Source organism: Sus scrofa, chromosome 10 (genome assembly GCF_054392235.1).
Source record: "Sus scrofa isolate SSC_HxYL_T2T_F1_AM1 chromosome 10, Sscrofa_HxYL_maternal_Yorkshire_Landrace_v2.0, whole genome shotgun sequence".
NCBI lineage: Eukaryota > Metazoa > Chordata > Mammalia > Artiodactyla > Suidae > Sus > Sus scrofa.
The window spans coordinates 18,879,021-18,891,308 of record NC_139392.1 but is presented as its reverse complement, the minus strand read 5'-3'; the positions used below and the strand labels follow the sequence as shown (position 1 = coordinate 18,891,308).

The 12,288-nt window shown below is 39.3% G+C and overlaps 1 protein-coding gene across 16 annotated transcripts in view; it reads right to left on the bottom strand.

The window, feature by feature from the left end:
• SDCCAG8 (SHH signaling and ciliogenesis regulator SDCCAG8) overlaps positions 1 to 12,288 on the bottom strand; it is a 247,588-nt gene that overhangs the window by 206,427 nt on the left and 28,873 nt on the right. For 14 of the 16 annotated variants that reach the window (XR_014817478.1, XR_014817477.1, XM_021064178.2 and 11 more), the window contains exon 6: positions 10,155 to 10,295. Coding sequence is in view for 11 of the 16 variants with exons in the window: in XM_021064178.2 (XP_020919837.2) it covers positions 10,155 to 10,295 (141 nt within the window). In the remaining 5 variants the exon portion in view is untranslated. Of the gene's footprint in view, positions 1 to 5,274; positions 5,394 to 10,154; positions 10,296 to 12,288 lie in introns of those variants that run through there. The other 2 variants (XM_084979276.1, XM_084979279.1) reach the window with 1 other exon arrangement.

Here is a 12,288-nt window from a genome sequence, read left to right as displayed (position 1 = left end):
ATCCAGGAAGCACAATGAGTACCATACAAAATAAACCCAAGGAGGAATACACTGAGACACATATTAATCAAACTGACCAAAATTAAAGACAAAGAGAAAATCTTGAAAGCAGCTAGGGAAAAGAAACAAGTCACATACAAGGGAACCCCGATAGGGTTATGGGAAGATTTTTCAGCAGAAACTCTGCAGGTCAGAAGGGAGTGGCATGATATACTTAACGTGATGAAAGGAAAAAACCTCCAACCAAGATTACTCTACCTAGCAAGGCTCTCATTCAGACTTGAAGGAGAAATCAAAACCTTCACAGATAAGCAAAAGCTGAGAGAATTCGGCAACACCAAACCAGCCTTACAACAAATACTAAAGGAACTTCTCTAAGCAGAAAAGAAAAGACAGCAACAGGAAACAAAAATACCACAAATGACAAGGCTCACCAGTAAAGGGATATATACATACAGTAAAGATATGAAATCATCCATGCACAATTATGCCACCAAAATCAGAAATCATGAGAAGAGGTGGGTACAAATGCAGGACACTGGAGATGAACCTGCAATTAAGAGAACAACAACTTAAAACAATCTCATATAGACTCTTATATAAAAACTTCAGAATAACTGCAAGCCAAACATCTACAATTGATACACAAATATGAAAAATCCACTCAAACACAACACTAAAGTTAATCATCAAACCAGAAGAGGAGAAAACAAGAGAAGAAGGGAATAAAAAAGAGCAACAAAAACAAATCCAAAGCAATTAATAAAATGGCAATAAGAACATACATATCAATAATTACCTTAAATGTTAATCAACTAAACGCCCTAACCAAAAGACATAGACTGGCTGAATGGATACAAAAATCAGACCCATATATATGCTGTCTTCAAGAGACCCACTTCACTTCTAGAGACACATACAAACTGAAAGTGAGAGGATGGAAGAAAATATTTCATGCAAATGGGAATCAAAAGAAAGCTGGAGTAGCAATACTCGTATCAGACAAAATAGACTTAAAAATGAAGAATATTTTAAGGGACAAAGAAGGACATTACATAATGATCAAAGGATCAATCCAAGAAGAAGATATAACAATTTTAAATACCTACGCACCCAGCACAGGTTCACAATATATAAGGCAACTGCTAACAACTTTAAAAGGACAAATTGACAATAACATAATCATAGTGGGAGACTTTGACACCCCACTTACAGCAAAGGACAGATCATCCAGACAGAAAATCAATAAAGAAACACAGGCCCTGAATGAAGCATTAGACCAGATGGACTTAACAGATATTTACAGGACCTTCCATCCAAAAGCAACAGAATACACAGTCTTCTCAAGTGCACATGGAACATCCTCTAAGATGGATCACATCTTGGGCTACTAATCCAACCTCAGTAACTTTAAGAGAATTGAAATCATATCAAGCAAATTTTCCCACAATGCTATATGACTGGACATCAACAACAAGAAAAAAACTGCAAAAATCACCAACACGTGGAGACTGAATAACATGCTACTAAAAAACCAATGGATCCCTGAAGAAATCAAAGAGGAAATTAAACAATACCTAGCAGCAAATGACAACGAAGATATGACACTCCCAAACCTATGGGATGCAGCAAAAGCTGTTCTGAGGGGAAAGTTTATAGCAATACAAGCCCACCTCAGAAAACAAGAAAAAGCTCATCTAAAGCAGCTCGAGAGAGAACAGACAAGACTTAAAGTTAGTAGAAGGAAAGAAATCATAAAGATCAGAACAGAAATCAATGAAATAGAAACAAAGAAAACCACAGAAAAGATCAATGAAACGAAAAGCCGGTTCTTTGAAAAGATCAACAAAATTGATAAACCCTTAGCCAGATTTATCAAGAAAAAAAGAAAGACTCAAATCAATACAATTAGAAATGAAAAAGGAGAAGTAACAACGGACATCACAGAAATACAAAGGATCATTAAGAGACTACTATATGCAACTCTAGGCCAATAAAACAGAAAACATAAAAGAAATGGACAATCTTCCAAGACTAAACCAAGATGAAATAGAAAAGATGAACGGACCCATCACAAGAACTGAAATTGAAACTGTGATTTAAAAACTTCCAACAAACAAAAGTCCAGGACCAGATGGCTTCACAGGCGAATCCTATCAAACATTTAGAGAAGAGCTAACACCTCTCCTTCTGAAACTATGTCAAAATATGCTGAGGAAGGAGCACTCCCAAACTCATTCTATGAGGCCACCATCACCCTCATACCAAAACCAGACAAAGATACCTCAAAAAAAGAAAACTACAGGCCAATTTCACTGATGAACATCGATGCAAAAGTCCTCAACGAAATACTAGCAAACCGCATCCAACAACACATTAAAAGGATTGTACATCATGATCAAGTGGGATTTATCCCAGGGATGCAAGGGTTCAATATCCAAAAATCAATCAGTGTGATATACCATATTAACAAACTGAAGCATAAAAACCATATGATCCTCTCAATAGACGCAGAAAAGCCTGATAAAATCCATTTCTGATTTAAAAAAAAAACCTTCAGGAAATGGGCATAGAGGGAATCTACCTCAACATAATAAAGGCCATATATGACAAACCCGCAGCTAACATCATTCTCAACGGTGAAAAGTTGAAAGAATTCCTGCTGAGATTAGGAACAAGACAAGGAGGTCCTCTCTTGCCACTACTGTTAAACACAGTTTTGGACGTCCTAGCCGTGTCAATAGGAGAAGAAAAAGAAATAAAAGCAATCCAAGTTGGAAAGGAAGAAGTAAAACTCTATTTCCATATGACATGATACTATAGCTAGAAAATCCTAAAGACTCTACCAGAAAACTGTTAGAACTCATCAATGAATTCAGCAAAGTCGCAGGATACAAAATTAATACACAGAAATTGACGGCATTTCTATACACTAACAATGAAAGACCAGAAAGAGAAATTAGAGAAGCAATCTCATTTACCATTGCATCCAAAAGAAAAAAATACCTTGGAGTAAACCTACCTAAAGAGTCAAAAGACTTATACTCTGAAAACTACAAGACACTGATGAAAGAAATCAAAGAGGACACAAATAGATGAAAAGACATACCATGCTTGTGGATTGGAGGATTTAATATTATCAAAATGACTATACTACCCAAGGCCATCTACAGATTCAAGGCAATCCCTATCAAATTACCAAGGACATTTTCCACAGAACTCGAACAAAATATTTTAAAGTTTGTTTGGAAGCACAAAAGACCCAGAATAGCCAAAGACATCCTGAAAAAGAAACATGGAGCTGAAGGAATCAGGCTCCCGGACTTCAGACTATACTACAAAGCAACACTCATCAAAACCATGTGGTACTGGCACAAAGACAGAAACATAGATCAGTAGAACAGAACAGAGAGCCCAGAATTAAACTCACGTACCTTCAGCCAACTAATCTATGACAAAGGAGGCAACAATAGACAATGGAGAAAAGACAGTCCCTTCAATAAGTGCTGCTTTGGAAACTGGACAGCCACATGGAAAAGAATGAAATCAGAACACTCCCTAACACCATACACAAAAATCAACTCAAAATGGATTTAAGACCAGACACTATAAAACTCTCAGAGAAAAACATAGGCCAAACACTCTCTGACATAAATAGCAACATCTTCTCAGATCCACCTCTTAAGAGTAATGACAGTAAAAACAAAAATAAACAAATGGGACATAATCAAACTTAAAAGCTTCTGCACAGCAACAGAAACCCTAAACAAAATGAAAAGACAACCCACAGAATGGGAGAAAATCTTTGCAAGTGAATCTACTGACAAGGGATTCATCTCCAAAATTTATTAACACCTCCTACAGCTCAATACCAAAAAAACAAACAACCCCATCAAAAAATGGACAGAAGGTCTAAACAGACAGTTCTCCAAAGAAGACATACAGATGGTCAAAAAACACATGAAAAGATGTTCAACATCACTCATTATTAGAGAAACGCAAATCAAAACCACTCTGAGTACCACCTTACCAGCCAGAATGGCCATCATCCAAAAGTCTACAAACAAGAAGTGCTGGAGAGGGTGTAGAGAAAAAGGAACCCTATGACACTGTTGGTGGGAATGTAAATTGGTGCAACCACTGTGGAAAACAGTGTGGAGATGCCTCAGAAAACTCAAAATAGAACTACCATTTGTTCCAGCAATCCCACGCCTGGGCATCTATCCAGAGAAAACCATGACTCACAAAGACACATGGACTCCAATGTTCATTGCAGCCCTATTTTCAATAGCCAAGACATGGAAACAACCTAAATTTCCATCAACAGAGGAGTGGATCAAGAAGATGTGGAACACATACACAATGGAATATTACTCAGTCATTAAAAGGAAAGGAATACCAGCATTTTTAGCAACATGGATGGACCTAGAAACTGTCATGCTAAGTGAAGTCAGCCATACAATGAGACACCAATATCCAATGCTTTCACTGACATGTGGAATCTGAAAAAAGGACAGACAGAACTTCTTTGCAGAACAGATGCTGACTCACAGACATTGAACAACTTATGGTCTCCGGAGGAGACAGTTTGGGGGGGTGGGGGGATGCGCTGGGGTTGTGGGATGGAAATCTTATAAAACTGGATTGTGATGATCATTGCACAACTACAAATGTGATAAATTCATTGAGTAAATGAAAAACAAACAAAAAAATAAAGGGGCAATTGTATGGCATGTCAATAAAGCTATGATCTTAAAAAATAATAATAAAAAAGATTAAGAAATAAAAACCAGGCAGAGGAGCTCCCATAGTGGCTCAGTGGAAACGAATCTGACTAGTATCCATGAGGACACAGGTTTGATCCCTGGCCTTGCTCAGTGCGTTAAGGTACAAGCTTTGCCATGAGCTGTGGTGTAGGTTTCAGAGGCTATAGCTCTGGTGCTGCTGTGGCTGTGGTATAGGCCAGAGGCTATAGCTCCGATTCAACCCCTAGTCTGGGAACTTCCATATGCCATTGGTGTGGCCCTAAAAAGACAAAAACAAAACAAAGCACAGGCAGAAAGTGACACCAGTGTTTAGAGGCATGCTCAGGCAATTTTCATAAAAGTTCAGACAGCGATTAGCTTTAAGAGAAAGAGCAGGCAGTGATTGGGAGTGGGCATAAAAAGGGCTTCTGGTGTGGGGAGCCGAGAAGATGCAGGGACTCAAAAAAAGGACTGTGCCTGACAGCAGAAAAACCTGAAGGCAGGTTCCTAATCAAGGAAGGGAGCTCACCTGAACAGTACATGCCGAAGGTGGGCTTCTGGTCAGGATGAAAGCCTGCCTGTACGATACAAGTCGAGGGCAGGCCTCAGGTTACACAGCTCTCATTTTGATGTTGATGGGGAAGAACTGGGGCTTTCCTGGGAAAATAATTTCCATGTTTGCGCCGGAGAACGTGGATTGTTTCTCAGGTGACCTAGTCTTTCCTGCTGTTTTATTTGTTATTCAGTTTTCCTCAGTCTTTCCTGATTATTTCCTTACTATTCTTACTTTCCTGTGGTGATTTGTGATTTAACAAAATTACAACAATAATATAATAAGAATTTCGGAGTTCCCGTCGTGGCGCAGTGGTTAACGAATCCGACTAGAAACCATGAGGTTGCGGGTTCGATCCTTGCCCTTGCTCAGTGGGTTAACGATCCGGCGTTGCCCTGAGCTGTGGTGTAGGTTGCAAACACGGCTCGGATCCACCGTTGCTGTGGCTCTGGCGTAGGCTGGTGGCTACAGCTCCGATTCAACCCCTAGCCTGGGAACCTCCATATGCCGTGAGAGCGGCCCAAGAAAATGGCAAAAAGACAAAAATAAATAAATAAATAAATAAATAATATAATAAGAATTTCATACTAAAGGACTTTCTGCTACTTAAATCCAACTTAATTAAAACACAGTGTTTAGCTACTAACTAGTTATACAGTAAACTTTAGAGTTAGGATTTCAATGAGGTTCATATAAGTTAAACATATATTATTCTTGATCAAAAGACACCTAGCTATGAGTTATAGAAGCTTTTAAGTGATATCTAGTTAAGTTGGTTTATATTTTCTTACACTGTCTCCTTGCCATAACGCTTTAAAGATAAGCACCAGTCTGAAAACAAGATTTGTGAATGCCAAATTCTTGCGTCTGTGACCTCTTCAACTTGTGGAGACTGGCTGGCCATGGGATGATTTGTACTGAGTCTCCTCCTTTCCACATGATGTATTGTACCTAATTGCCCTTAAATCATACTCACTAAATTTAGTGAAGACAAAGATCTTAGAACGTGATGTATAGCTGCTGTACCATGTAAAAGTTAACTGATGTACTTTTAACACTATGATGTAATCTGTAGTTAGAAACTGTCTATATAATCAACCACTTATGCCAATAAAATGTGAGCAGTCCAGCGCCCTGAAAAAAGGGACAAAGAGGCTGTCTCCGTTGCAAAAGCCGACGCATGTCCCTCTCCTTCAGGAAAAGTGTACACTCCCTGGCCGCTGGAGCTGGCCTCCAGCATTCTGGGACTTGGTAATGTGATCTATCTTACCGGTGACAATGACATGGTTGTTCATTTAGAGACAAATCGGTAAGCTGTGTTTTTGTTTTCTATACTTTTTTCCTGAATTTAGTTAAATTGTGTCATTAGAAACATCGAATGATGCCATGATCAACTGATGTACATATGACACAATGCTGCTGCAAGGTTCAGGAAGGTGAAGACTAGGGTTATTAATGACCTCAAAATAAAAGGTTATGGGAACACTGAGGATAGACGCTCAAATGAAGTAAGTTGATGAGAGAATGGGAGGGGAGGAACAGAGCATGAATGCAGGCAACTGCTTGGAAAGATTGTGGTATGAAGCGAGCAATAACAGGGTGATAATTCAATGGGAATGTATAATCCACAGAATATATTTTGTTTTTTTTTTTCTTTAAGATGGGAGTTAGTAAAGCACACATTTTGCTGAAAATAACCTAGTCAAGAGGGAGAAAAAGGAGTTCCTGTCATGGCTCAGTGGTTAACGAATCCGAGTAGGAACCATGAGGTTGCGGGTTCGATCCCTGGCCTCGCTTAGTGGGGTTAAGGATCGCATGTGGCTGTGGCTGTGGTGCAAGCCAGCGGCTACAGCTCCGATTCAACCCCTAGCCTGGGAACCTCCATATGCCGTGGGTGCAGCCCTAGAAAAGACAAAAATAAAAAAATAGAAAAAAGAGGGAGAAAAGATACAACAGCAAGAGAAGACAAATGCAGGAGTGAAAGCCCTGGGGGGAAAAATGAGAAAGATCTGAAGCACACAGATGCAGAGACTGACCTTTGACACAAACAGGATTAAAAAATGAATCCATAATAGTTAAACAAAACACTAAGAGAATACGTAAGAGGGGAATTAATGCTAATGTGGGAAAAGGAGGAATGGAAACAGACTCAGGGAAGGTAGAATAAAAGAGAACATTTGAACTAAGTGTGGCAGGCTGGAGACATTTTATCAGGTAGAGGACAAGAAGGAAACATTTCAGGGAGGGATAACTGCAAAAGCTAAAGTCAATTCTTCAGAGAGAAAAGACACTGGGTAGGAAGTTTATAAAGCAGCAAATAGTGAGAGGCCCTAACGCTTACAGCCAACACTTGTCAGAGTGACAGCAGAGTGAGAAGTGGGTCTAGAAAGGTAGTCTGAGGCAAAGTGCAGATGACTTGGAAGTTCGGTCTTCATCCTACGGGGATTAGACAGTTATCGTCGCAAATTCAGCCAGGGAAAAAAATCATACAACTTATTTAGTCTTTCAGATTGTTTTTTAAAAGGAATTAATTCCTAAATAGTAGAATATATCTTGGATTAGGGAACGAGAAAGTAGAGGAAGACTGGGACCAGAACGAGCCTTTAGAAAACTCTAACAGTGACACCTGTAGATGACAATGAGAGCTGACCCATGATTCATCTTATCTTCCCCTGGAACATTCTGTTTAGAGTGTTATTTTTAAACAGATGAAAGGACTTAAAAGTATCATTTTCTCTTAGAATTATTTTATAATCTTTGGGAAATTAGGACATTCAAAAGCATCTGTGTAGGAGTTCCTGTCATGGCTCAATGGTAACAAACCCAACTAGCATTCATGAGGACGCAGGTTCAATGCCTGGCCTTGCTCAGTGGGTTAATGATCCGGCATTGCTGTGAGCTGTGGTGTAGGTCACAGAGGCAGCTCGGATCTCCTGTTGCTGTGGCTGTGGTGTAGGCTGTGGTGTGGCCACAGCTCCGATTTGACCCTTAGCCTGGGGACTTCATACGCTGCTGATTCAGCCCTAAAAAAAAAAAAACATCTGTATATATGGGGAAATTAGAAAGCCATCAACATGCTCAGGGAAGAAGCATGGTCAGAAAAGTGCTGATAAGACCTTAAGTTTTCCCTTCAGGTTGCTCTCTAGGCTCAGAGCAAGCCTAGCTGAATGGTGAATGAATATCCCATCACAGCCAAACTTCAAGAGGCTGGGAGAGTTAGTTCTTACATTTGGTGGTGGGGGGATGTTTTGGTGTTTCTGTTGTCATTGTTGTTTGTTTGTTTCAGCTCCTAGCATTCAAGAAAATCTCTGTCAAACAAATGAGTGAGCTAATGAAACCTCAATGATCACACATGACAAGTTTTTACAGCAATAGTTTGGAAAACTGTCAAAAAGACTAATACAACCTTCAACAATAAAAAAAGACAGAAAACCTTAGAAAAATGGGGCATCTGATTCCCAGAGGTACCACAGTATAACGGTTCAATGCCCAACTTTTAACAACAACAACAAAATCACCAACCATTTTAAAAAAAAGAAAAAAATGGCTTACTCAACATAGAATAAATTGACAGAACCCATGCTCATGAAACTACAGACATCAGACATACTAGACAAAAACTTTAAATCAACTGTCTTACATGTACCCGCATATTCATTGCAGTATCTGGAATCTAATATAAGGCACAAATGAACCTTTCGCAGAAAAGAAAATCATGGACTTGGAGAATAGACTTGTGGTTGCCCAGGGGGAGAGGGAGGGAGTAGGGTGGTTGGGGAGCTTGGAGCTAATAGATACAAACTATTGCATTTGGAATGGATAAGCAATGAGATCCTGCTGTGCAGCACTGGGAACTATGTCTAGTCACTTATGATGGAGTGTGATGATGTGTGAAAATAGAAATGTGTACATGTATGTGTAACTGGGTCACCATGCTGTATAGCAGAAAAAAAAATTGTATAGGGGAAATAACTACTAAAAAAACAAATAAATAAATAAAATAAAACTGTCTTAAATATGTACTCATAGTTAAGTACTAAGTGAAAACATGGACAAAGAACTAAAGGAAGCCAGGAAAGGGAATTATAAAAAGAAACTGAACAAATTCTGGAGCTGAGAAGAACAAAAACTAAAATGAAAAATTCACTACAGGGATTTTAGAGCTGGGCAGTAGAACAAAGACTTAGTGAACTTGAAGACAGACAACTGAAACTGAGTCAGCGACGCAGAAAGAAAAAAGAATGAACAACTTCATTTCTGGGTATATACCTAAAAGCCTTGAAAGTAGGGCCTCAAACAGATAGTTGTGCAACAATGTTCACTGCAGCCTTATTCACAGCAGCCAAAAGGTTGAAAAAAACCCAAATCCATTAACAAGTGAATGGATCAAGAACGTGTGGTATACATGTGCAATGGAATATTATTCACCCTTAAAGAGAAAACATAGGATACATATTACAACACGGATGAACCCTGAAAACTCTATCCTCAACAAAATAAGCCAGACATAAACGGAGAAATACTGTTTGATTCCACTTATATGAAGTACCCAGATTAGGCAAATTCATAAAGACAGGAAGTAGAAAAGGTTACCAAGGATTTGGGGAGGGGGGAGAATGGGAGTTATTGTTTAATGGGTACAGAGTTTTGGGGATGATGAAAAAGTTCTGGAAATGAATAGTGTTGATGGTTGCACAACATTGTGAGTGTACTTACTGCAAATGAACCGTACACTTGAAATGGTTAAATGGTAAATTTTTAAAATGGTTAAAATAGGAAATGCTGAGTTATGTAAATTTACAATAAAAAAGTACCAAAAAAGTAGATGCCTAAGAGAAAAGTACCCAACTACTCACCAGTTCTAGCTTCCATTTTTCAGCCTCACCAGCACATGCAGCGTTGATAACGTTTGCATTGCCATGGGAAAGTGATCTTCTGGCAGCTTCATCTACCCTAGAATCTACATCTGGTGTAATCCAAGAATTCTGCACATTTCCCTAAAATGAAATATGACAGTAATTGCAATTGACTTTTAACTTTAAAATCAACATGCATGCTTTGCAAGTGGAATGCTGATTATTACCTGTGATGAAAGGAATTTTTTAAAAAAGCAGATCCTTCTAAGTACAAATGAAGAATTATTTTACATTTTTAGGCTACTAGGGTCATATTTCATAGCAAGTGTTACCAAGTCAAATTCCTACAGGTACAGGCAATAACGTAAATGAGCAAAGAGGGCTGGATATCAGTTTATTGAACAAATGAATCTATCCCCGCCTCTCTGAAGACCTGTTTCCTTGCAAAAGCCTCTTCATTTTCCACATTTCACAAAGGCATGACTAATAATAATATTTAATACACATGATGTCTACTATGTGCCAGACACTGTTTTATGTGCTCCACATATATTTACTCATTTAATCATTACAACAACCATAGGAGGTAAGTTTGACAGTTATCTCTCCATTTTACAGATAAGGAAACTGAGTCACACAGAGTCATTTGCTAAAAGTCATGGAGACAGAAAGTGGCTAATAAGCGGCAAACTAGGATCTGAACCCTGGTGATCTAGCTCCGGAGTCCATGCCTTAAATCTTTATGCTCCTCTGGCTTTTCAGAAAATTATTTATCTTCAGTTTTAAAAAATGGGGATAAACGGAACTAACATGCGGTCAGCGTGTCATGGATTCAAAAAGGAGTGGGGACCATGACAGATCTTTCACAGCAAGTAGCCACTACTCAGGTCGTCATTGCTGCTATGTGTCAATCGGAACACTTATCACCAGAAAATCTTCTGATTTTTCAAAAGAATGAGGCAGACATCTGGCTTTTCATGTGAACCATTATTGAATATTGAGTAATTTTTTTCAAACGAATAAAACCTCTCTGCAGACTGAGTGTGGCGTACCCACTGCCGGGTTGCGAACCTGGGCATTCTCTCAGCATTCAGTGAAATAAGCAGCCCAAAGATCTTGGAAATTTATGTGAGAATCAAGAACTAAAATACTTATATTAATTTCTTCAACAAGTAAATATGGAACTCCTGCTGAGGGCCAAAGGAGACAGCCGTATTCATAACAGAGACACGTCCTCAAACATGGAACTACACTGTGATGTCACAGCATGTGACAACGTGGTACACTGCAGTCATCCTAGTAGTACTCCAAGATGCTCTTCCATATTCTTTGGAGGTTCAGTTTAATGCAAACACTGGTATAATACCTATTATGCTCAGGCGCTGCACTAAGAGATTAGGAGGTAAAAATGAGCAAGACTACCTTATCCCAAGGAGTTTACAGGCTAATGAAGAGAAACACTTAAAGAGATCATTTCAACTCCACACGGCAAGTTTGAGACCAGAGGTGTGCACAGAGGACTGTGCCAGAGGGGACAGGGATGCAGAGAGCAAATGGAGATTCACGGAAAGTTTTCTGGAGAAGTTCTGACCTTGGTGGGATACTTTGAAGGGTCAAAGAGAGTAAGCTAGACCGGAAGGGCAGGCCAAGAAGAGAGAACATCATGAGAAAACTCTCAGGGCCTTAAAGAGCATGGTGCCCGCCAGAGAATTTTAAGCAATCCAGCATTACTCAAGATTGAAGTGCAAGGCAATGCATGTCAGAAGACGAAGCTAGAGAGTCAGATGAGGGTCTGGGAGGTAAATTGTTTGAACTCTAGAGACAAAGCCCTTCAAGAAGGAAAGACAATGAAAAAGGGAGATGGAAATGAAATATTCTTTGAACGGTTTTAGTTTGAAAAAAATAATCTGCTCGCTTCTTCAAGTGCAAGGTCATAAAATAGGCTAAAAGTCGTGTAGGCTACCACCCAAGTCCCAGTTCCACGGTGAACAAAGATCATTTGGCTCAATATTACTAATCTAGGCAGTAAGGTGGTCTAATTGGAGGCCAGGTGAATGGATCTGGGGAGTCAGACAGTCCTGTGTTTGAATCCTAGCTTTGTGATATTAGGCCAGATATTCTGGCACTTAACTGC